The 27,024-nt window shown below is 39.2% G+C and overlaps 1 protein-coding gene across 1 annotated transcript in view; it reads right to left on the bottom strand.

The window, feature by feature from the left end:
- Positions 1-288: 288 nt before the first annotated feature.
- ZNF804A (zinc finger protein 804A) overlaps positions 289-27,024 on the bottom strand; it is a gene marked incomplete at its 3' end in the record, with an annotated part of 145,403 nt that continues 118,667 nt past the window's right edge. The window contains exons 3-4 of the mRNA XM_084288831.1: positions 6,156-6,286; positions 289-3,586 (exon numbers count right to left, since the gene is read on the bottom strand). Of these exons, the coding sequence (XP_084144957.1) occupies positions 289-3,586; positions 6,156-6,286 (3,429 nt within the window). The remainder of the gene's footprint in view (positions 3,587-6,155; positions 6,287-27,024) is intronic.

Here is a 27,024-nt window from a genome sequence, read left to right on the forward strand (position 1 = left end):
CAACAGAAGTTATAGAACTATAAATATATTATATACATTATACATATTCTAAGACATGAGCTTCACTTATATATATATAGTTCATATTAGTATCAGACTATTCAGTGCTTTATAGTATGGGTCTGAACTTTACATGGATGTTTGCATCTTTATACTTACAGTAAATGCTTTCCAACGAAAGAGGAATTTCGACCAGTTTATTTCACAGAACCATTCTGCAAAGCTGAGGGCTTGACAGGAACCACAAGTCTGTTTATCTGAAGGCTCCTTTCCCCCCGAGAACCTGTCCTAGAAGAGGGGCTGCAGTGGAAGGACAGCCGGATGCGGGGACAGCAGGGAGGGGAACACGGCGTGCGGCAGCGGTGAGAACGCCAGCTGGGTCGGGTGCAGGACCGAGGGCGGCACCAGTGGCAAATGTGGTGGAGCGACAAAAGCCGCGTGGCCTCCTGGACAAAGCCGAGGTCCTACGGGCAGATGAGGTAAAGGCGCTCTGGACAGAGCCGGGACCTGTGAGAGGAACTGCTGGTGGGGCTGGAGGACCTTAAACGTACTGGCGGCGGCGGCGGCGGCCGCGTGCTGCTGCAGGACAGTGTGATGGATGGTGGTAACGGAGGTAGAACACAGCGGTGGCTGCAGCGGGAGGGGCTGCAATGGAGAGCTGGGGGGCTGGATGGCTGGGGGAGGAAAGGTAAACTTCACCTTGTTGGCCAGCATGTTTTGCTGCACGAGCTGCTGATATGCCTCGGATGGGAGGTCTTTGAATTTTTCATGGTTATCTGGAGGGAATATCAACGTCTGGTCAGGCAGGGTGAAGGGGGCTATTAACTGCTCGGTAGTTAAAAAGGTGTGACTGTTTATATGTGCTTCTTTGAATGGCAAAGGTGGTGGGCTGTCAAACATGCCAGAATTACACTGTACCCATTCATTGCTCACCTCATTTATCTTCTCACGTGGCAGAGACTCCGCCAATTCATAATGGCAAATGTATGATTTAGGAGGAGCTTGTTCCAAAGGTCTAGTGGGGGGTGGAGCTTTATAACGATTTTCATGACTGTTTACATTTTCATTTTTCTTTTCGTCCTCCAGAATGTCCTGTGCATTTGCAGATGCAGGGGCACCACACTCAGCAGCAGAAGCAGTAGCATGTGTGACAACTTCTGCAGATGCACCTGGAGTGCTCTCCAGTGCCACGCAATCTGTCAGCTTGTCTTTTTCCAACAAATGTGAACTATCCATTTGTAGGACTGACTTGTTTTCCTCCAGTTGCATTGTTTCATCTGTACCTTTTGCATGATCAGCTTTGGGATCCACATTAGTTTCCTCCATGTTGTCTCGAGTCAAGAATTCTCCCAAAACATTTAATGCAGAATTTGCAGAGTTTTCTTTAGAAGGCCTGGAGGTCTCGCTTCTTGTATTCCTGTCAATGCATACATGATTTATTCTAGTTTTCCTCCTCCTGTGTTTACATTTTTCTTTGTGATGCATATCTGAAGTGCTCGTTTGCCTTACATATTCTTCTTCTAAAAATGTCTGTCTGTATGAGCTTTCATCTGAAGAACAGGAATAGGTATGCTGTCTCCGCTTCCTGTGGGATTTTTCTGGCTCATCTGATAGAAAGTTGTAACCTCTCTTTATGGAGTGATTTTGACTCACACTCTTTTCCTCACTGCAGGGACCTAAACATTTATGCTCTGGGCTACAGATTGATCTCCTGACTTTCCAACTACAGCACATTTTAGAGCACATGCAGTTGTGCCTCCTAGAAGTTTGAGACAGATGAATTAATTGTCTCCGAGAGCTTGCTTTTCTCTTCCTGTGCAGTAGTCTACAACAACTGTGTTGCTCCCTAGTTTTTGCATTCCAAATGTCACATGAGCCCCTGTCCCCATGTATGTGATCTGATGTAGACATGCTTCTTTTATGACCATTGTCAAGGCCAGCTTTTTGATGTGACTGCTGTACCTCATCCATAGCTAACCAGATATTCCCTGCATCATATCTACATTTCTCTGGGTTATTTTGGAGGTGCGGATATTTATTTTCATCTCTATGACTAATTTCCTTTTCAGTCACTGAGGAAATCTCCATTTCTACAAATGTTGCTTCCCCGGAAGGATGATGATGATGACAATGACATAATTTTCTTCTCCTTTTTCGTTTTCTACTTTTGTGAAGCCATTTTTCATGACTTTCTTTGATCCGAACTTTGTTATATTTCTCATCTATCACAGTGTTTTGTCTTAAGTGGTTTCTTGAAATGTGATACTTATCTATTTTTCTAATCCTGAATGACTCACCCAAGGACACTTTATTCTGAAATTTTGCAAGATCACAATTTCTGATGTGGGAAACATCACTTATAAGGGGTATTGTGTAGTCACACACATTTTTATGTACTTCCGTTTCATGATCACCACACTCTGAAGTAGGTTTATTTGTAAAATCTGAAATTGAGCTATGGTTGGATTCAGTTGTGAGTTGTAAATGAGGTAAGCTTGGCTGATGCTTGGGCTTTTCTTGGTTGTCACTCGCTTTTGACAACTTGAAGTCAAAATATAAAGGATTACAGCTGTAAGAAATTGACGGTTCTGTACTTGTGTAAATTAACATTTCTGATGGCCACTGAAGAATATTTGTTCCATGTTTGCTAAGAACAGGAACAAATGGTTCACAAGATCGTTTGCGTGTGTCTAGTTTGCTTTGGGGAGCTCTACTACCATCTTCAGAATGTGATGGAGCTAATGGATCTGCCTCCAGATTCTTTACTTCAGTTTCAACTGTGACTGAATCACTGTTCCCATCTTTACCATTTTCCTCTACAATGTTCTGAAGGGATAGACAATCCTCCACCACAGGCTGAGCGACGGTCCCATTTCCCGGCAGTTCACAACTGCTGCAGCCCATGGGTAGGTTATGAGTACCGTCCACAACTGTGGACAGTGTTTGACTTGGTACATCTGCTGTATTTCCATCAGTATTGCAGCCATCCATGTCAGAAGACACTAGTTGCTTTGAATGGGAAACAGCAGGAATTAATACAGGACTCTCTAGCTCTCTACTTTCTTCACTAGCCAGCTCTTTTGAATCCTGAGTTTCAGGAGCTTCTGCTGTGTCAGTGCATTTTTCCACCACTGGGTGGAAACAGCTATTTTTCTCCTCAGGGCACAGGACTATTTCTGCTGCTGATGGAGACTGAAGATTACAGACTCCTGGAACAAATCTACTTCTTCTGCTAAATCCATGTTCTGTGGATGTTTCATCATTATATTCATAGAAAACGGCAGCTGAAGACTCCAGTTTGACTGCTGCTTTCTTAGGAAAAGCAAAAGAGAACCCAACTCGTTGTCCTTGAGCTCCTTGAACTTGATCTCCAAATTTGTTGGTGTCAGATTTATTACTGCATGCATTTTCAGGAGTGGAAGAAATAACTGAAGTAGCATCTTTGCAGTTTTGCACATCATTTATTAATGTACAGCTGAAATCCTGTTTGTTGGCAGAATCTATGGCAGCATTTTGTGGGATATCATTGGAATTATCTCGCACAGTCACTGTAGTGGATTTGAACATGGGGCCACTTCCAGGAGCACTAGGAAGATAAACAAAACTCAGAGTAAGCACCATTCAGAGAAACGCAGACATAAACATGGTGTTACATTGGTATCTGAAAGATTTTTAACCAAAGAGGAAGAATCTATGGACATATAGATTTAGAATGTGGGAAAAAAAAATACAAAAAAAAAAAAATATTGTATTTTATAATAAGATTTGTATAAGAAATCAGAGTAAATATTGTGTCCACAGTTCCTTCATGTGAAGTTATCAAAGGGCTACTGTTCTTATAAGTAGCTCACTTTTCCTAGATGTACTGGCTGGCCTAATAAAAGACTGTATATTTCCCTAGAAATCTTGCTTCTCCTCCCAGTAGGACATCACAGTTACAATACTATTACTACAAATAGCAGAGCTTTTAAATTCCTTTGTGCTTCAAAATATATTAAAACAGAGAGCACCTCATAGATCACTTCCCTCTTAGTCATGATCCTAGTGACTGCTTCTCCACCCACAGGCAATCACCCAGCAGTTTCTTTCCTATTTGTGTTCACAGACCTGTCGCAATCTCAGCAATTTCTTTCATGGAAAAATAATATCAGGGAAAGTGTTTCAGCTGACAGTGGTGCAATAAGTGATTCATCCCTCTTGAGAAAAAATTTATCACTGTCTACTTCTGTTCTTCATCTCATGTCCTCTTCCCATCTGTTCTATTTGACTTAATAGGAAGCAAAGAGAAGAGCAAAAACTGCTTAAGCTGCCAGTTTTCTGGGATCCACAAGAACTGTTCAACACAAGGAGAAATGGACCTACATTACAATATTTTTATATATTTATTTTTTTCTTTTAAACAAATTGTTCTGTTTTACAGTGCAGAGCAACATATATACATATACACACACACACACAAAAAAAAAAAAAAAAAAAACTTTCTCTAACAAAATAAAATGGTCATTTCTTCATAGTGATTTGGTTTGGAAGGGACCTTAAAGACCATCTACTTCCAACCCCCCCACCAGGGGCAAAAACACCTCCCACCAGCTCAGGCTCCTCACAAACCCCCATCCAGCCTGGCCTTGAGCACTTCCAGGGATGGGGCATCCACAGCTTCTCTGGGCAGCCTGTTCCAGTGCCTCACTACTCTCATAATAAAGGATTTCTTCCTAATATCTAATCTAAATCTTTTAGTTTAAAACCATTAGTCCTTGTCCTATCACTACATTCCCTGACAAAGAGTCCCTCTCCTGCTTTCTTGTAGGCCCTCTTTAGATACTCTTGTACAGAATCAACCTAGAAAAATCTAGTTAAAACAAATTCTGTGTGTCTGTTTATATCGTACCTCTAAGGACACAAAATAGTAGCATACAGCAATTATTAATAAAGAAAGCTCAGAGAAATTCTCCTTCAGACGACACTGAGAAGAAATTCTCCTTAAGACGACATTGAAAACAATAACAAAGAAGAAGCCCCACAAAATCTGTGCTTCACTAACATGGAAAAGGGGGAGCAATGAGTTTCTTTTTCCTTTTTCTTCTTTAATATGCCAAATTCATATTTTGAGTATGCTTAAGGGGAACAATATCTAAAGCTGAGAACAAAAAAAATGGTGGTCCTCAAGTATTAATTTGAAAATTTAAAATACTGATGAAAGAAAAAGAGTTTCTATGTGACCTACCATAAAAAATTAATAAAATAAAATAAATTAGATGAGACACTGCTCATGTCAAAGAGATCTTCAGAACTTTCATGTCATGTCCACCTGCTTAGACTCCGTGAACTCTGTTAGCGTGCTGCCCACCATACAAACAAATAGAGGAAGAGACTATCACTGAACAAGAACTACAAGTCATATGATTCGACTTCTCTGTTAGTTCATCTGCTGAGATGAAGCCTGGGTGAAAAGAAAACATTTGCATTTCAGCATTTGTTTTTTCCCCCCGAGATTCCATGGTGAAAGGTCAAGTTGGAACATATATTTTCAGTATCATAAATGTGTCATATTTAAGTAAGAATAGAGTCACAGCCAGCAATCTTAATTTCAATAGCATGTCTAGATTCAGTAGCAAAATGTATGATTAGCAAGGAGTCGCTTTTGCAGTGAGAAGTAAACATTCCATTGAGCTGAGGAAAAGAAGCACTTACCTTTCAATATAAAAAATAATCCAGTTATTGAGATTTAAGAATAGATTTCTGGATGCTTTCCCAGGCAAGCAGTTTGAAAACTAAATCACAGAGATCTGTTATATCCTAGAACAACACTGTATTCCTCACCTCATCAATGGAGTAGTGTCAGCCTTCAAATGCATGACCTAGTTCACTAAGCTTTCAACCAATGTGCCTGGTTTTATGAAAAATATATGAAACATCTTTTTTTGAAACTAAAAATACATGTCATTCTAGCTCCACTGGAAAAGCAATGTTAAACATTCATTTTTTCACATAGTGTGAATCAAATTACTGTACACATACTGCTTCTGAAATGCCATAAAAATGAGTGTGCTGGGCTCCAGCTGAGGGATTCCAACAGATTTGTGTCCCAGAGCATCAGCAAATAGGTGAAGGATTATTTTAAGGTATTCTTTGTGTTTCAGCAGCCATGTACTTACCACGTTGTCTCTTTCCTTAGCTCAGCTAACTTGTGCAAACGTTGAAGGGCTTTTTCCTGTTTCCTTTCATCTTTTCTCGACTTCGATGCTACATTTCGAGCAAACTCCCTCTGCTTCAGTTCCTTGAGTCTCTGTAAGAAATATTCGAATACACATAAAAACAACCCCAGGAATGATTAACATTTATAATGATAGTTATTTTCTAGTAAGCATTCGTACTGAGATTGATTTTCCAACCTAACAAAAGTGATCCATTCAATATATTTCAAATTTACATTTCAAATGAATAACCAAAATACATGGAGATGCTAAAGAGAGGTTATCTGGTACAGAGATAACCTAGATAATTTTACTGTAGTTTCTGTGATTAACATAGACCAGCCTCAGTAGAGCTAGACACTGTTCACCCAGAATCAGATTTTGACCCCTTTACTCTTACTAATGAAAGTGATCAGGACGTCTTGGTATTAGGAGCACTAAAGCTAACTGGACTTCATTCAGGCTGTCAGTAGGGTCTCACTCCAAGCAATGCCTTTTTCAGTTTGCATTCACTAAATATTTTTAGCCCTACATCTTTCTTCCAATGAATCTGACAATAAAATTCCCACTGGTAGCAAGCATGTAACAATTAGAATAGTGAATAGGGAGAATTGTATTAAAGGAATCTTTACACAATGTTGGATGCCAAAGGTGCATTTTTTCCTATGTGGAGTATTGTGGACACAAGCAGTTCTCCTTTTGCACCAACACTGGCAGGTAAGTATCATTTTACAGCTCTGAGCCTCTCATCAGCCTAATCAAGTCATTATTTGTTCAGCATATACAAGTTGTGGTACAGAAGAACCGTTTACCATTTTTAAGCAATTAAATTATTCTGCTTGATTGTAACGAGCAGGATTCAATGTGTAAGACAGATGAGTCTGGCAGGAGTTTCATTTGCACAGCCTTTGTGTTGGACTGTCTGCTTGTCTCTTCTGGAACTATTTGTTCTGAGTTTCCCTTCTGTCACATGCCCTGTCAAATAAATGCCCCCTTTTCCAGTTCAGAAGGGTGATGAGCATAATTGTTCTTAGCATAATAGGAACTAGTTATACAACACTATTTCTTTTTTTTTTTTTTTTTTTTTATTATTATTATTATTACAGCTAATACCTCTGTCTTTTGTATGAATAGCTTTAACAATCTGTAAGAATTATAACTAGAGGAGATCTGAGGCCTTTATTGGACAAATACGTACATATAAGTGGAACTTTTCTTGGTTACAGCAGCCAGAACACCAGAATATGTGCCTGGCACAAGCTGGTTTGAGGCCTGATTAGGCAGTTTCCAGAAATATTATTTCCTGTATATAAAAGGTTACCTAAGTACAAAACTGTGTCTCTATTTTTGAATACTATAGTTATTTTCCATTTGTTTTTATAAAGCCATCTGCTAAATTATCATCACCTGTATTTCCTTACTGACCTTAGCCATGCTAGTGATAACAAGCAGTGCACTGTGTTTGTATTCTGTCAGGTTTTGCTTGTATTATGCAAATGAAAATAAGATATTACCCAGTTATCCGTAAATGTCACTAGTCCACGCATTCTGAGCACCACGAGGCCCCCAGTCAAAAATTGTTCAAAGTAAATGGGAACAAGTAAAAAAAGCATGCCTTATTCTTAAAAAGCATCTTTTTCTTAAAATGTTTGTCTTTCCATAAGGCAGGACTATTCACTAATGTGAACTTCAACGATTAGTTTAATTCCTGTTATTTTTGTTTGCTTCCGCGGATCAGTAAGCAAATAATTAGCAGGCAGTCATACAGTATTTAAACGTGATTCCCTCATACACTGTCCTCTGCTTATGAACCAGCTCAACATGTGCAAGTCCTCGCAAGTACAGAGTTCAACAGTTCACAATGAATAATTAAATTAGATCTCTCCAAAAGGACTAAATGCCTTCATCTCTATCATGATGCACGGCACAGCAAGAGCACTCATTTTGGTACCAACTCACCAAAAGTCTGAGCCTGCCTCCTGGTCTTGCCTTGGGATCCTGCAACAGGGCTTGCTTGCACGTGGGCACGAGCTGGATTCCTGTAACAAGTCTAACTGCAAAACTGTGCCCGGAGCAGAATTTTTCCACCTCCTTCTACCAAACCCAGCCGGGAGTTGATGCACAGCCATTTAATCATGTCCAGCTGAGTCCAGAGGAAAAGGAAGACTTCACGGGCTCCTATGTATGAGACCATGAAACCAAACATGGGAACACCACGTGAAGTGCAAAACCCTGTACACTTCTGCATGGATGAAACTGAGGTGCATGAGAACACCACATGAGGTGCAAGCCCAGGTGAGCCTGCAGAGGAATCCAGCTTGGGTGTCTGCAGATGTGCTGTGGAAGATACCCACATAAAACTGCAGAAACCCTGAGTTTGGTTGTCCAAAGGGACACCACTTCTGTTTACTTCACCCATGTCTCCATTTTCCAATCTATCACAAGGCAGGTTTTTTTTCAGTATTCCACCCTTCAAAAAGCTTGTACCAAGTTCCCTAATTCTTTCCTGCATTATAAAAGGAACAACAAACAGAGATCCTACTGCAGGAGTCAAGTGCCTGAAGACCTCTGCGGATCAAAGCCTGGAAGCCTGTCTAAAGCAAGACACATTAATGCATTAAGTGCACTTCTTATTACAAGCCTTCTGACACCCTGCAAAGTGTTTTATTTTTTTTTTTTCTCTCTCTCTTTTTTTTTTTTTTTTTTAACTGAAGATTTAAGCACTTGCAGCAGCACTTCAAAAGTAATAGGTTTTTACAACATAGAGAAGACATTAATTTAAAAAAAAATATGCTCAGGACAGTGAAAGCATGTTAAGGCTGAAAAGTGAAATACAATGTAGCTGAACACTATGATAACAAGTGATAAGATGAGGAAATAGAAAACCAAACCAGCCTCAAATAAAACACCTGAAACCTGTAATTCTACATTATCAGAACTGACTCCAAAGAAGGGGAAATCATACCATTCATCAGGACTGATATATGGTCTCTCAGTAGCCTCAATATCCCCCACAAAAAGCAGACATTCTGCCCACACCAAAAACCATCAGCTAGTGACTGCTTATTCAGAGAGGCTTTGACAACCTGCCCCTGCGAAGCTTAGCTCACCAGGCTAGGAACAACTTTAATAGGGCCAAGAACCCATGGGAACAATTTTTCTAATAGCAGGAGTCAGGGGATTTCAGGACAGTGCAGTTCAGATATGATTATGTTAATTTGCTTTTGACCTTAGATTAACAATTAAATTATGTGGACTTTTACGAGGCTGAAAATATGTAGACCATAAATTCATTTTCTGATCAATGGAAGTATAAATTGCAGAATTTAACAGCCATGACATCAAATTTTGCTTCCTTATTGTCTTTTTATTTTATATAAAATCAGGAAAAATGACCTCATGGCCAGCAGCCATTGAATCAACTCTTTAGCATTTATCCTATTGTTAGCTCCCTCCTCCCCTTCAAACAACTTTCCCCATAACATTGGTTACTCAGCATGCCATAGAAGGGGCACAAAAGTGGCATTTGGATTTATTTAAAATAAATGAAATATTTTTCCTTTTAAATGTGTATACATTATGCAACATTTTTAATTGTTAATAATTTTTAAGCTTGTATTGACTAAAAAAAATAATAATCTGATTGCAGGTCAATGCAAGGATTAAATAAGGGCATTTCTTAGCTCCTTGTGATTATTCTAGAAGCTGCACATATTCCCCTTTCTCTATGTAGTACATGACTGCTCTCCAAATACTCCCTGCTAACAGAGATGACTTATTATTTCTTTATATGAATTATGGTATGACAAAGAGTGACAATATACTCATTAGATTAGCACTTGTCACACCAAACCAGATTAGTATCCTTTTGCAAAAACGGTTGAGTTTAATCAATAACAAATAATACCTGAATAGATCAAAGCTCTTCTAACACCTGTAAACACTCAACTGGGGAATGAAACCTGCATTTAAAACACAAGAAACTGCTTTTCAAGCTGTAAAATAGACCAGTCTTCATTCTGCCTTTGGTGGTGGTTTGTGTGGGCACATTTTGCTGTTCTGCAAGTGGAGACACCTTCACTTTACACAGCAGGACAGATTAGCATCTCTTTACTTGTGTTGCTGTCTGTAATTCTACATACTCTTCATGACCATCTCTCATATTGGTAAAAAGAAGAATACCTCCTCTTGGAAAGATTACAGGAACAGTTAGAGCTCTCACAAACTACTAAAACACAAGAGCTTACGCTACTAGTGCCACAAGCCTTCCCTCGCAGAAGTTAAACAAGGCGAGTTATTTCAACAGAAAGGAGAAACCTCAAGGTTCCGCGATGAAACGGGTAATTCAACCACTGCAATAAGAAGACTAAGGAAGAAATTAAAAGACAATTCATTTGTTTTCATTCTACCAGCATAAAATTAATTGCTATAATATGTTCCTGAAACAGAAGAGGAACAAAGGGGAATTTTAACAGCAGCCTACAGCTATTTGGAGGGGAGTTACAAAGCAGATGAAGACACTTCTTAATAATTGCTAGGAAGACCTCCTTGCCAGAAAAACCAAACCAAACCAAAAAGGCATGTTTTCTCATGATCCTGTGCTGGTGATCAGTTGGTGAACAATCAATTCCTTCTAACCTATGTTTTCATGGTTTCTATCTTCCTATGCAGAGAGATACCTCATTCTCTCACTCTATAGATGTATGAACCACAGTTGCCACTTGGTTTTTCAGAGGCCTTTAATAAATCCCATTGGTCTATTGCTGGCTTATGAATAACTCAGTTTGCTGCAAGTTAGATGCTAGTTCTAATTGTCTCTGCCTATGGCTGTATGTACCTCCCCCTTAGGCTGCAAAATTTAAACCCTGTCTTAAAAATTAGGAGCTCCACAAATTTACAACAGAATCACATTTTATACAGTCAAATATTGAGTCTTCCATATGACAATGAACATTCATATTGTGAATAATCCCTTTCCTCATCTACTTCTGCCACAAATTGCAGCCATATCCTCCTGACAGTCTTTTAATAGTAGAGGAAATCTAAAACATGCTAATATAGATATATGTAGGATTTTAAAATAACAAGTCCTTGGAGTCCACAATATTGCTGCTTCTGCCAGGGAAGAGGAAGAGAAGATTACAGAGGAAAAGGGGGTAGAAATGGCAGGAATGGTTCTTTCTAACAGCCATATAATTAAAGCACTCAAGTAGCACTAAATAGCAAGCCCCAAGGAAGTTACCAACCTTAGTTATTCTGTCAGTCCAGATTTTTGAGTAAGAGTGGATTAACTTGTCCTTCACTACTGATGTTCTGATGCTAGCATAACCTAGATGTTACTGAGGGAACAGGTTTTTTATAAATTATAAATTATAAATAACATTTTATATTCTTTCTGATTGGTGTATTTTTATTAACTTTAAATGCACCTGATGTAATGCAAATTTGCATAGATGTAACTTGCTTCTCAGCACACTGAGGCAATACGCAGTGGTCCTGTTTGTTGTGGAGTGTGCAGAAAAGAACTGTTGAACTAGCTCTTTCATTCAGATCCTACAAACATAATATATTTTAAATATTATTTATACGTATTACTATACAACTGAAAATTCACATTGGCCTTTCTACATTTGTAATACATCTATTCTTTTACTGAAAGGAAATGCTAGACTTTAATGCAGAGAATAGAAATAAAGTGAATAAAACTGAAATTATTTAAACATGAAATATATTTAGGCTTTGAGACTAATTCATACTCACCTACAAAGCATCTTTCTCGAATTCAGTTAGATTTCCCTATGTAAGTTCACGGGAGAAAATAAATTAAACGAGCTTAAAATGAAAACCAAAACCAAATGAAAATGTAACTGTTTTCAAAACCATGAGGAAAATCCGAACAATCGATATTTTGTGCCCTTGCACATTCAATATACATGAAAGCTAGTTATCTTTCATGAAGATCTTACTTATTGCTCTTGGTTAGGTAACTGTAAAAGATAAACCATGGAGCAATAGAAGGAAAAAAATAATCATTTTATCCTTGCTCTCTACTCTTTTTAACGCTTTTCCTTTGGAAATTATCAGCAAGAACCAAACGCACACTTCATTAGGACATGATTAATGCCTTTCCAGCATAGTAAGTCTCATGCTTAATTTGACATCATTCTGGTGCCTGTGTGTCTTCTGCTCCCTTACAGTGCTCCCTCCTGCAAGATTCAGATAGCATTCTGGCTCACGCTAGAACAGGGCTCCGAGACTTTGACAAATAACAGGCTCTGGACTCTAAAGTACAACTTTTGTTGCTTTTGTTTCTGAGATAGCTGTGTTTTCCAAAGTTGACTAAATGGCCCCAGTGTTGCCATTGTGCAAAAACATTGTTAGAAACGTGCAGAATTGCTGAGTGCTGCACGCTGAATATTTCACCATGATCGTTAGGAACCATGTCTATAAGAACAGCCTGCTCTTATTGCAAGCTTTAGGATATTTTTTGTTAGTTTCAGCAAAAATCACCAGAATACCTCATAAATATTAAGGCTAAGACCAAAGAAAGCATCATAAAACCACAGAATTAGCATCTTGCCTATCAAATTAATGTTACAAGATAATGAAAAGAACATAAAGCTGACGCACGTTTGTACATCTGGAAAGTGATTGCATATGCTAGTCCATAATTTAAAAGTATTTATTTTAATGACTCTAGGCCCAGTTCTGCTTCTCCTGAAGTCAATAGTGAAACTCCTGCTGAGCTCAGGGAGAGCAGCCTTTAAATTCTGCATGGTGATTTTCAGCAATGCTTAAGGGAGCTTCTTCAGTCACCAAAATTAAAGAGAAGGTAAGTGCACGTCACTTCATTTTTTAAGGACCACTTGACCTATACACCCACTTCTGCACTATTTAGGACTCTAATCAAAAACCAACGACGTAAGTAAAGTTTTAAGTCCTGTTAAGAAATGGTTACACCTAGCACTGCTAGGGAAAAGGGCAGTGCTGTAGAGAAAGGGCTCAACATGCAGGCTGCTCTGAGCGTGGGGCTGCCCTCGGACACAACAGCTCGTCTGTACTTCTGCGTGACAGCTGGAGTGACATCCTGCACCACACGCGTTGCTTCACACAGCACGTCTCACTTTCTAGCCCCACACCACTACCCAGCACCTCCTTTTTGCTCCAGCAGGGTAATATAAGTATCCACGCTAATCTTTCTGAGCATATATTAATATCTTCAGGCTTGACAGTCCTGCTGCAGCCCAAATATTGATTCAGCAAGGCGCTGCCTCCTGATATTTTCAGGTAGACACTGGTACAAAACGTGCTAAATGTTGAGGACTTCTCTGTTCTCTGGCCATTTACAGCTCCCCACATGTAAAAAAACAGGAGCTCTACAACATCCCATTTAAACTCCATCTGTAAAGCTTTAAGCTTTTGGAAATCTCTCGCCTTTGAACACCATTCATGTTCTAAAAATCATTTCACAGGAGCCATGGCTTCCTCGCACAGAACTCCCCTTAGAGAAAGGTCACCTCTGCCTCTGAAAAGGAAATATTGGATTTCCCTTTAAAATCGCTTTCTAGGCAGTGACGATAAGGCTACAAAACGGATGGCTCCATGCAACGTAAAGGTGTTGATGGCTCAGCCTTTAAAGCTGTCTTGCTCATTTTGAAGATCCTTCTGCTGCCTATACATGAATAACTTACTTGGCAGTTCTGAGTTGAAACTTCACCCAAGAATTCTTCACTCCAGTGAACCCCACTGCCTATCAGTGGCTCCTGCTATTAACCACCTTTGTACCTTGGACAAAATGATTCCCCCTGTGTCCAGCACTGAAGCTCTCTGTCTCTTGTAGGCTCATGCTGCTGTTCTGATTCTTTCTCCTTCCTTACACAATACCCTTTCTAAAAGTACATTAAAAATTGCAAGCAGAAATGTTGAGATTCTATTTTCTGCTTTCAGCCTCTTTGGTCAAAATGGTCGGTGACATTTTAGGAAAGATTGCCACTGAGACTGAAGTGAGCCTACCACATCTTAAATCTCTCCAGTCTTTACATGTGCACAATGCCTGAAAATGAGGAAGTCGTATTTACAGCCAGCTCCTTTAAAAGATAGTTCCTCTAATCCTTGAAGGATACCCTAATAACAGTGATGGGCTGAAGTAGATACATGAATTCCCTCAAAGTGAGCTCTTTATTTTAATTCTCCTTGTCAGAGCTAAAACACAATAACTTTCTCATACTGGTTTTGCATTGGATCACTGAGCCATTCAAAGCCTCTGTGCACAAATTGCTTCTCATCAGCAGGATGCGGTCCTTGCCAGAAATTATCCCAAGACCATGACAAGCTTCTTCAAAGAACATATAAATTTGAGCAATGAAAACAGAGGAGAACAGGTCTTTGCAAATTTGACACATCTCACAGCCACAGGTAACTGGTACCGACCAAATTTAAGTTACCCTTAAGACAACTGTTAATAGCATTCATTCAGATTCCTCTAAGAGAAATACAAGATTAAAGAAAAAATATTAGACACAAAGACTGCATCTAATGTAATTGAGCTTATGCTTTCCTTTTCAACCGTCTAAATGAAATGTGTTGTAACATAACTTTGATAGCATACCAGTGACGTGGCTGTAAATAGTAGATATTGGTGGCAAGTGGTTATGAGAGCACCGCCTGGTTACAAGAGCACACATCTGTATTTATGTGTGTCTTCTAGTGCATCACTGAGTGAAATATTAATAACTGCAGAGCAAGGATGTATCTGTCACTACCTCATGCTTAAGTATTACTGAAGTTATCAGTAAATCACAGCCTAGAGGCTGCTGAAGGAAAACAGCACTATAATAGAGGGCCCCAAAAGTACAAGCACAAGATCATAGCAGAGGCCTTGAAAGTGCAAGCACAGGATGACACCAGAGTCCCAGGGCTATAAACAACTTGCCAGTGCTCAACTACTGCTTGCTAAAGGAATGCAGCTTCAGAATATGGGTAAAACTGGGTTTAGGGATAAAAAGAGAGTGACAAAGTATCCAACATATGTAAAACAATCTCTATATATCAAAGCTGACTAATACACAATTATGAGCCACTGAAGACAAAACAAATAAACAGAGCAAGTATCTCTGTAAACACATAAAAATGATCCCCAAACAAAATTCAGGGTGCGGAGGCACAAGCCATTCACTTCACCCTCTTCCTGGCTAAAAGGAGGAAGAAACCCCCAATGTCATCGGCATACCCCACATGAAGAACTCATGATGCTGACAGCATGCAATGACGCTTCCCGTTACACTTCAGGAGCACTGGAGAAGGACTGTAACACTGCAAAGTTTGTGTGTATCCGTGTCATTACCGGCAATGAGCTGTTCTAATTGGATAATTTGGACTGTAAGTGCCAGCATCATTGCAATTGGCCTAATAATAATTCCTTCATTAGGCTAATACTTGAGCTAAACTAACAACAAACCCTTGGCTTTGCACGGAGGATGCGTTTCTTCCTCCCACGTACTGGCAGAAGGTGTTTGGTTGGGGTCCCCCCCTCGAGGGCTGGCTGCTATCAGCAAGGATGAGCGAGGGGCAGGACTGAGAGCCAGCACAGCAGGGCGAGCTTGCTGGGTTAGTGTATCCAGAAGCAAAGCAGGGCAATGTTCCCTCACCTAAATCGGATATCAACCTTCCAGGAGATAATTTGCTCTTGATTAAGAAGCACTAGGAAATTAATAAAAACAATAATTAGCTAATGAAGCGCAGCTCGTTACTGAAAGGAAATGTACCCAAATCTCAGTCCGCATTCTTAAAGGCAGAAAGCAATTTCTAGAGAAAGCAGGTGATACTTTTTACTATTATTATTATTTTATTAACCTTTTCATTCCTCTAACCACAGTCAGGATAGAAATACATCCACTCTCACTATACAGGTTCTGATTAGCAGGTGAGCATCACACTAGGAATAAAGCACAAAGCAGCATCTACGGCACTCAACTATGAAATCTGCACTGCTACATGTTCAAGCTTTGAAGAAAAGAAGAAAAAGAAACACAAAGGAAGTTATCCATCTGACATAAAAAACACGTGCAATTAACCAGGTGGACCTTCTGTATATCTCAGCAGAAGACAGATTTAAAGTGTCTAAACTCAGTGTGAAGGCATTTCTGGATAAAATACTGCCACAGAAAATGGAAAATGAGCAGAAGCTTTATCATTTCAAGGTCAACATTATGATATGTGTAGGGGAAGTAAAAAAATAAAAATAAAAAAGTGCTTTGCACTCTTTCCCCCCAGTAAACAAAAAGAAACAACACACAAACAAGCAAAAGCACTTTTCAACTAAGAACTGTCAGTGATAGCTATGAAAACCTTGTCTGTTCTTCTTAAAAGATCAGAAAAAATAATCTTATTCTGAGAACTCTCCCAGGTCTGCAAACAAACCTCTTACCATGCTCAAGCACTACACTTGCATTACTACAGCGCTCTGCAGACTATTTCTGCAGCAGTCTTACACTCAGGAGTCAAAACAAGCATCTCCAGTGATATTTAATTTGGCTCCTCTCACCTAGTGGTGAATTGTGATATTTTTTCTGTTTTTTTCTAAGGGCAATTTTAATGAAGCACGGAGGAGAACATTTCCACAAATTTGGTGTCAAATTTCTTTATGTATTTCTTCTCCAATGGAGAAGAGGATGAAAAACAAAACAAAAAACAACCTTCTCTATTCAAAACAGAGAAGCAAATCATGACATTTCCTTCTATTCCAGCAAAGATCTGGCTTCTTTCTGCTCAAGGTATCTCCCATGGAAAAATAAATACTTCAGATACCTGCCCTCTGTCTTCACAATATCCCTTAAATAGGCTGGTCTTAAAACACTATTTCTGTCTTAAGGTCCTCATGTTACCACTTCAAGATTTCTTAGCAGTAAGCTGTTGTGCCCTCTGGGTTGGGACGGGGAAAGATCTGTAAAATGCTTGCTTCTCCCTGCCACATCCTCTCCTTTTTTCCTTTTTTTTTTTTTTTTTTTTTTTTTGATGAATTGCCACAGAAGATGTTTAGAGAAGGTTAGAAGAGCAGAAATTTACACAAGTGATACTTTCTTCCTTCTGCACATCTCTAGGATTTATTGTTGAAATTCTCCTAATAGCAGCAAAGTGACTCATCCTTTATTAAAGTCTTGAAACAGTTCATCAAATTGTCATCCCCAAAACTATTTCTTGCTTGTTTGCGTAGGATGCAACTACATAAGTCACAAAAAGACTTAGAAAGGCTATGAAAAATTCAGTTTCATTTTAATAAGTTGGTTGTAACAGTGCTTTCCATTCTCATCAAATCTTATTTGTGTGTAACACTTTACAGGGGACAAATTGAATGCAGGTATGCTTTGAATTAACATCTCATTGCTAGGATTTTAGCACTTTTTTAACCTACAAATTAAGAAGGATAATCAAATCCTAGGTGAGAAAAGTGCAAATGACCATCTTCATGGAAGAAAATAATCTTTTATACTGATAGCTGTCCAAAACTTGTACAAATAATTGCATGGAAAAATGGAAACTAGATACAAAATATAAGGGCCATGTAAGTATTTTGCACCATTCATAGTATCTCTTGAATTAAAATATTAATACTTTGTAGTGTTAAAACTTCAAGCTATGATGCAGTTTCGGTGCGATGGGTAAAGTTTGGTGAAGTCTAAGAACAAAATGACTGTGCACTGAAATTTGGATTCATGGCTTTTGTGAATGACTTTCTGCCAGAAATTCAAAGCCCTCACCAATCCATCATGTATACACAGCTGTACAAGCTACAAGCAAAAGGTGGGTCTATTCATCAAATCCACGTGCATTTAAGGAATCAAAGTCCCCAGTAATTCTCACCAATGAAAGCTGATTCGTATTTTTCAAAATGCAATAAATACTTCTGGTAAGATTACGCACAGCCTTACACCCTTAGTTCAACTAAGTGTTGAGTTGCCAACTGCTCTGTGCAGACAGCCGCTGCAGTTTGGAGGCGATCTGTTCTTTGAGATGCCTGTGCAGGACTTCGGCGGTGACACTGGCAATTACATCTCCAGCAGAAACAGCTCTGCAAGCCACTGAAGTGATGGCATAGAGAGATGGGATGCTGGAGGTAAGGCTGAGCCAAGAGCCCGTCCAGCTTTGTTGTGCTGTGTAACCTCACAGCCTTTGACCTGAACGGACACTAAATTCCTAAAAAATATAGGACTGACATTGCTAAACAAGAAGACACATTAGCACAACTTAGGCTTGCTTTCCTTTTGAACAGCTGTTGCAGAACAAATCTCATGTGCCTACAAAGAGTACATGTCACTTTGATAATGCAAACTTTCCCTTCTGCCTGTGGCAGTATCACAAGGAATAAGTCATTCTGTTTGAAATTCCTCCTGACCCTCAAGCCACCAGCTGGCGCCCTATATGCAGCACACCTGCAATCTGTACCTGATTTATGTTTAGTGCCAGTGAAAGTATTGTCTTTTCTTCTGTCATTCTGGAGAACTCCTCCAGCCCTTGACACATCAGCATTTACCAGGCTCACATTCTTCTGGTCCGCTCTGCTCCCACTCACACTTCCCACCTCTTCTAGCAATTGTTGCCACAGAAAGTGCAATTACTGCCTTTTATGTAATTAATTTCTTCTAACTCGAAAGAGTGGCCTTTAGAAGGAATACAGAAGGATGTACGAATCCTTTCGTCTTACACTCTCCCAGTCCCAACTATGTTTAGCTCCAGATATTTCCTGAGCTTTTTCCAATTTCAGTAATCACCAGCAAAACTCTTCAATTCCTTGTCCACGCTTCCCCTCAAACCACTCACTTTTCAGTTCTTACTTTATACTTTGACAAGGGTTTCCTTTGTGTGCTTTTATACAGTGCAAATGGAGCCACCTCTTTTTCTCTATTTTGAAGCTGGTTGCATTAATTTCATTTAATGGCCACAGGTCTTATAGGAAAAATAGCAGCTAGCCAGTCTCCCCAGTAAGCCTCTTTCTTTAATGTTAAGCAGAACTGTACTCTACACAGTGCGAGTCTGTAGTGCTAGTATCCTCTTTCCTGTCCTTTAGCAGGTAGGTTGCCATCCCAAGACCGTCCCTTTTTCCATGGCAGCTCAGTTCCTTAAAAGAAGTTCATTTGTCTATCAAAAGAGATTTGGAAACTCACATAGGTTGTACAAGAGCAATCACACCTATTTATGTTTATTAATACTTTCAAAGGTTTTTAAATACTTGGAAAGCAATATTTCCCTTTACTTAATGACTCTTCCCCAAAAGAGCCTAGGTGTACACTAAGTGCAGACCTTATTATAGCTTCCAGTAACTGCCTATCATCAAGTCTTCAAGTACCAAATAGAAATTTTAAGTATTATGTTAGATATCGCCATCAATAATTTAGCTACATCATCCACAAGGACTTCCAGAACTCATGAATAAATGTCATTTGATTCTAGTGATTCCTCAGTTTTCATGTATTTGAAGTATGAAGTCTTCCAGTGCTGCTTTGGCTGCTGGCAAGACCTCTGTTGAATTCCTCCCAACCTACACCTTCCTCTTCAAACAAAAGACCTACACTGTGTGAGAATCTTTTGAGTTTTTTTTTTTTTATTTTTTTTTTTTTATAATGAACGTCGATGAGAAATTATTAATTCTTAAAAGTGACTAGTTAGGCAAAAAACTGTGTTGGGGGAGGCAGAAAATCCCCATCACCTCTCCATCCACCAGCAGCAAATCAATGGCCAATGCAGTGTAAAATTTAGGAAAGACGAAGTCACGTTACTTCATATGCCTTTTCACAGTTAAATGATTTGATCCTTCCTTTTCTTTTGCAATGCCTCTCTGAAGTGGGTTTATGATGGAAACATCTTCTGTTTTCTCACTCTTAATTATCATGGTAATGGGAGAATATGAGGTGACTTTTTTTCTAAGAACTGTTCTTTCTGATCCCCGGGGAAGTCAAAAGTTTGTACTTAGTTTACCAGGCTCAGTCCAACTGGAACATGAAAATACGACTCCATTTCTTATTACAAATTTTGACAGTTTTGCCTTTCACTCTTGAGGATTCTGAACATAGTGAAACAATTAATTACACCATCTTAACAGAGGTTATTATACTTTAGAGTCAATGACTTGGAAACAGTTTAGAGGTCTCTCCCATTTACTGCGTGCTCCCCATGCTATTGAAGCTTCACCATTTTCAAAGTCAGAGGGAGAAATACTATGGTAAAAAATGTAGTATTTTTGCTTAGCCCAAACTTATCTTTCCTATATCAATTAATTCTACAGTGTAAGAATGTCTTTTGATTTAATTTTCAGGTGCTGGAGCTGAGGAGTACACCTGTATCACTCCATTCATCAATGAAATGCAACCACCGTTCACTCAGCCCATGGCAGCTGCTTGACAGTGCACACCAATTACACCTAACGGCGAGGATGGGAAGGGAAGAAGGCACTATAATCAGCTGAAGCTACAGGGGGGACTCGTGTAACAGAATCTAATTACCTGCCTGGATTTTGGCCAGGGCTCTACCAGAGATACTATCCTTGCTCCTAAGTAAGCAGCCTTGGAACTTCAATTATCGCAGTGGTCAAGGTCTCGGTTTTATATCTTGAAGGCAGCAACTCCAGCAACACAATTATATTGCTCCAGTACTGACTCAAAGGAGAAAGTGCCACCCGCTGAGGTACCATCACATCCTATAGCACATAAATGTTAATTAGCGGTCCTAGTTTTTCTTATAATTATGAGATGCTCTAAACCTGCACAGTGTGAGATTTGATGAGATGAGAGCACTGGGTGGTATAGCTAATAAATCAGTTTACTGTACAACCTCATTTCTTTAATGAATAGCAAATACCTGAGCCGTAGTAAAGCAAGAGCCCCAGGCACACACTTGCAAACTGAAACACTGGATTTAATTTTTGCATTGTCTCCGGATGAGGGACTTACCACTGGTCATTAGAGAACATGCTCCTGTCAGGGGACAGCGCTAAGTGTAAACGTTGATGTAAGAATTTAAAAAAAGAAAAAAGGAAGAAAGAAAAAATAAGTGGCAAGGCCATTATGGGAAAATAACCCAGCAGAGGTACAGTTTTCATAAGAGAATAACTTTTAAAAGCTGACAAGAGCTGTCAAGGTGTCAGGACAGGTGAAGAGCCAGCACAATTAACATACACTAGGCTTCAGTCTACTGTGGGGGGAAAAAAAAAAACACGATTTGTTTTGGACAATTACAAGTTAATAAATGGAAGTGTCAGTTCTGTAGTTTTTTCTAGAGCACCCATTAAAGCCTACTAAAGGCCAAAACCTTTCACAGTTTCTGTCATGGTAGGCAACACACCACCATTATTTTATATTCCAAGCAATTTTATTGTCAATGACAGTAGTTACAAATGCCCAAGAAAATATTTTCCTTAGCAGTGTACCAGGCAGTTTACTTGGCAGAAGTCATCTGTGCTCACAGATTTTTATTATGAACACTGTATTTTTTCCCCACACAAAGCACACACAGACAAATGAGTATTTGAAGTGAAGTGCTCTGTAGGGCATGCCATACCACTTTATATCCTCCAGCAACGCACAAAACCTACTCGGGGAGTGAAAGGCACCCGACTCAGAGCAACCACCACTGCAGAGAGCGAAGCAGGCATCTGCACACCCACCACCACTTCCCGCAGGACACGAGCTCTTCCTCCTGTGAGCACAAGGGCAGGCAGGGCACCGCACCACTCACTGAGCTCGCAGGCTGCACTGGCCCTCCCCAGTCCCTGTTCAACTCCAACCTCGCACAGAGCCACGATCTTGTTTGTGGGAGGCTTGGCCCAAGAGTTAAGCCAGCTCACAAACATGTTTCCACAGAACCAAACCTGTTTCCACAGAACCAAATGAACAACCACATTTGCTTCATCCAGAGCAAACGCTAGACCAAGAAAAGATATAAAAGCGTGCCATAGATCAAGTATCTCCACTCAGATGGCAACTCAAGGGATTTGCGAAGGATTCAGACCTCTCCATGCATACCCATAGAGGAAGCCTCTGCGTAGAGGTGAATCCACAGTGCACGATGCGCAGGTAGTGAAGCAGTGCTCAAAGGGACATAAACCTTGGATTTATCTTAAATCCTTACAGACAGAAGAAAAAAGCTTCCCAAACCCACACTTTGCAATACATAATCTTTTCTGCTCACAATTGCTGAAGGAAAATGATTTGACATGATTTTTGCCTTGTTGATCTTCCTGTTAATCAAGTCAGAAAGATGAGTCATTAGCTATTTCATCATCCCTTTGTTCACAGTCAGACAGGTGTGCAGATCCAAAGCAAAATACTAGAGCAGTGTTTGAAAAGAAAATCTGCTACCCACAGAGTAATTTGGAAAAGACTATCTATTATTTAAGATGTTATCCACCGTTATTTAAGTAAAATAACCCCCACCTTATCATCAAAAATGAAATTATTCTCACCTACCATTTTAAGGCTGCCCAGCTGTCACCACTGCAAATTCTATTTTTCAGTTATGAGAGCTCTGCTTGGGCAGCCAGCCACTCCTCCTCACTGTGAGGAAGTATTTTTGATTACATTTAAAACAAATAAATCCTAAAACAGCCTTGGGAATAGCATATGCCTTGCAGGAATGTTGGCATAGGGTAGATGGACATCTGCTTCAGTCCTGACCTACTTCTAAGCATCTGAACAGAAAAACCTCCTTATAAATAATCCCCATGGAGTACTGCTTTGGTTGTTAATCTCCCAGTGATTTTGTGGGCATCCCAGAAACTTTCTTTGCTCTTCCAGCTAGGAGTTGAACTTGGTTATGTTGGGTCTGGCCATCTGAACTCAAACATGTCAGCAGAGTCAGCCCCAAGGAGTAACTCAGACGAGAGCTTTCACCATGCAAACAAAGTATTCACCAAAAGTGTTATTGCCTTTGTGGGCTAAGCAGCTTAGGAGTGAGTTTATAATGCTCACAGTTAGACTACAGCAATATAAACTAAATGATACTTTTAATATATTTGGCATTACAAAATGAATACTTTTTTACCAACCTTACAAAGCAGGCTGGTGTCAGGAAAACACACTAATTGCAGTATTCCTTAGAAATGCAGATCATGTTAACTACGGGTAGGAATGAGGGAAGAAAATGAAGTGATCTACATTGGTTGCATGTGTCATCCTCGTGTCCAAAGAAAGGAAATAAGAAAGATTCATTAAGCAAGAAATGAGCCTTGAGATGGCAGAAAAGAAAAGCCTCCTGGTGGGGCAGAGAAGTGACACTGCAGAGACAAGGCGGAGAGAGAGGTGGCCGCAGCCAAAAAAAAAACAAAAAACAAAAAAAACCACACACAGACAAAAAAGAGAACCATTCGTGTCACTTTAATGCTTGCTTAGCAGAAGAGAACAAAAAGAGCTAAGGATGAGTTTGATAAACATCGTTTTAATGCTTCATTTACATTTCCTGATTTGTTCTATTTCCTTAATTCCATTTTCATACAAATACCCCCTCCCTTTTTTATCATACCTAGCAGCAGCCCTGCCTCATACAGCACCTTTTGTCTATGAGACAGAGACTATCGACAACCTTAAGTATACTTTAAAAAGTGCCCTGCTCCTAGAACACTTTCTGCAGCTGGTGTCCAGCTGGACAGCAGAGGGACACCAAGAACAGCAAAGGAAGAACATGCGCAGATGTGCTGAAGGCAAGAGCTGACCCTAACAGAGTAATAAATGTCTAATAAGCATGCTCTTGTTTGTGGGAGGCTTGGCCCAAGAGTTAAGCCAGCTCACAAACATGTTTCCACAGGTTTCCACAGAACCAAACCTGTTTCCACAGAACCAAATTAACAACCACATTTGCTTCATCCAGAGCAAACGCTAGACCAAGAAAAGCTATAACAGCGTGCCACAGATCAGATACCTCCATTCAGATGGCAACTCAGGGGATTTGCAAAGGATTCAAACCTCTCCATGCATACCCGTAGAGGAAGCCCTCATGTCTAAAAAAATGTAACTAATAAAATAATGATGTTAACTGGGGCTGTTGCAATCCATCTCTTCCATGTTCTTGTTTAGTCTCAGGCTTGGTTTCCTCTCCTTCACGACAATGAATCTGTAGACAGACAATCTCTGTGTAGTTAATAGGTGACAACACTATGAGGTCCTGTCTGTACCAGGTATAAACATGCAGTTGCCAGTGCAAGCAAGCATTTAAAAGCATAAAAAAATATACAAAAAATAAAAAGTGGTTCACACACAAAATCATCATTAAAGAAGGTGAGTTTTTTCATTTAATAGATTTTTCTCATTTCCTTCACTTTCAGTGACAGAAAAGGGAATATGGGTTACATGTTCAGAGCAAACTTTTTGCATGAACTCTTGGTAGCATTAGCATATAAAGATGACAGCAGAGAGCTGTACTAGAGAAACTGGGCATATAAAAGAAGCAGCATTAATCATGAATGAGCTTGAATTAGTATTATTCATTATTTATATTATGGTGTGCCTTGGGTTTCAGTCAGTTCTAATTTAAGAAAAGATGCAACATGCTGTTGTTTCTCCTTCAAGGAAAGAGAAGGATGCCTAGAAGCGAGAGACAGTCACAAAGACTGGCTGTATTTATATTGTCTTTTGCACACTGAATCTCTTAAAAAGAAATAAATACAAATCATTCACCCAAGACATCAACACTTTCAGTCACTCAATGTTGAACCACAACTCTTTCTGCCACATATGAAGACTTTGGAAGAAAATGAAAGGTTCTTTACAGAATAATTGAGGTTTGTCACAAGGATGCTTGTCATGAACAACCATAGATGAAAGCACAGTGAGAAACTAGGGGATATTACTCAAATAACAGCATATGGTATCCTTGAAATGAAGGAAAAGGCTAGGCAGAACTCGGAATAGAAACAGGACTGACGGGAAGGGCACATTTCTGATTTTCCTTTCCACCAACTCTTGAAATCTTCTTAAAATAGGGCTGTTGTTTGTCTGCCAGTGAAGTTCAAAATCAACAAAAGTCCTGTTTGCTTTATCTATCCTTTTTGGTGCCCATGGAGCCCTTATTTTAATTCTTCCATTTGTTGCGTGAGGATGGGGAAAGTTCAACTTAGTAAATCACTCAGATCTTTACTGGACAGTGAAAGTTGCAGTGTTAATTAAAAAATAAAAAAGTTAAAGCAAAATCAATTAACCACTGAAGCTCAAAACCAAGAAGCCAACAACAAATACATGGAAAAGGCTCTGCTGTTCCAAGACAGCATTGCCTGCACATTAAAAAAAAATAATAATAAAAAAAAAAAAAATCTAAGTACCTATTTTAGCTTTTGTTGATTGTGACTAAAATGGTTTTGGAAACTGAAGATATTCTCTATATGCTGTTACTGATCCATAATTAAAATATTAATAATTACTGTAAATATAATTTCTAGAATAGCATTAGTCTAAAAGAAAAAAAAAAAGTCTAAAGAAACTACATGGATGGTTGTCTGTGATCAAGGCCTACAACTTTTCCTAAGATTTACCTTCAGCTAAACACTGTCCCTGTAGAGGTCCCAATGTCCTGCTGCACACAGGCTGCAGACTGAGCAGGATTCATTACCTGAGGTTAAATCAAGCATCACTTCTATATATGTTGCTTGTCTAGTCACATCTCCTCCCCAAATGCAACACTGATTGCAATGTTATGTTCCACCAATGGGTCAGAACCAAGACTTAAAAAAGAACAAGCTCTTTCTGAAACGAATGAAGTATTGATTTTGCATGGATCAGCAAAGAATGCAATAATTACCTTAAGATTTACTGTGCCTTGCACTGAAAAGGTTGCTCAGTTCTTCCCAATGAACTCCCACGTGTAAAACAGCATGCATGTGCTGCAGGGCATAAAAAATAATTCTAGTGGAGCTCCTAAGGGAAAAAAAAATCTGGAAACATTTGGGGGGGGGATGGGGCAGTAAATAGGAAACCATAAGGTGGCTTGTGCAGCATCAGGCATGGAGCTATTCACATGCACCACTTAGTTGTTTCAGCAAATTAAATCATGTTAATTTCACAAAAATGAGTCACCTTGAGAGGTCAGAATTTAATACATTACTAGCAATGTATGCCTGCCTTTCATTTAAGAACGCTTAAAACTTCATTGCAAATAGCATTTTCCTATGTGATCGCTCTCAGCCGAAAAGCATGGAGTAAAAAAACACTTCTCATGTTATTCGTTACCTACACTTAATCTATATTCTACTCGATTACTTTTAGGACAGCAATCGAACTGCCTTTGAAATTTGTGAAAATTACAGAAAATATATTCAGTTGATTGGTTTGAACTTTGAGCCATAATAACGCTTGAATTAACTTTGGGAGATTGATTCTGTTAAAGAGTGAATGACGACAAAAAATAGAATATTTTTCTTCCAGATAATTGCTTAGCTGATCTATAGCCTAGCAACAAAGCATGTGATAGGTAAACGCTCATTTGATCTCAAAGACTGTATAACTCAAGTTTTTAATAATTTCTTCCCAACAAAATACCTTATGCCAAAATATGTATTACAATATATAGGATGCTTCAGGAATCACATATGGGAACACTTTATCATTTCCCACTTCCAAATCCTAATTATTATCTCCATTCTTATCTCAGTGTTGAATAGCAGTTAAGTATTTTCTTTTGTAACAGCTTTGGCCAAACAGCAGAAACCTTATGCTGATACAGTAAAGCTTAGTTTAAAATTAGCCATAATTTCAGCTAATTTACACACATAAATTTTCATGAACTTATTTAGAAAGATAAAGATCAACTGAAATTTTTGAGTACAATTTAAAAAAAAAAAAAAAATGAACCACAC

This window comes from Netta rufina (assembly GCF_964035555.1).
Source record: "Netta rufina genome assembly, chromosome: 6".
NCBI classification, from domain to species: Eukaryota; Metazoa; Chordata; class Aves; order Anseriformes; family Anatidae; genus Netta; species Netta rufina.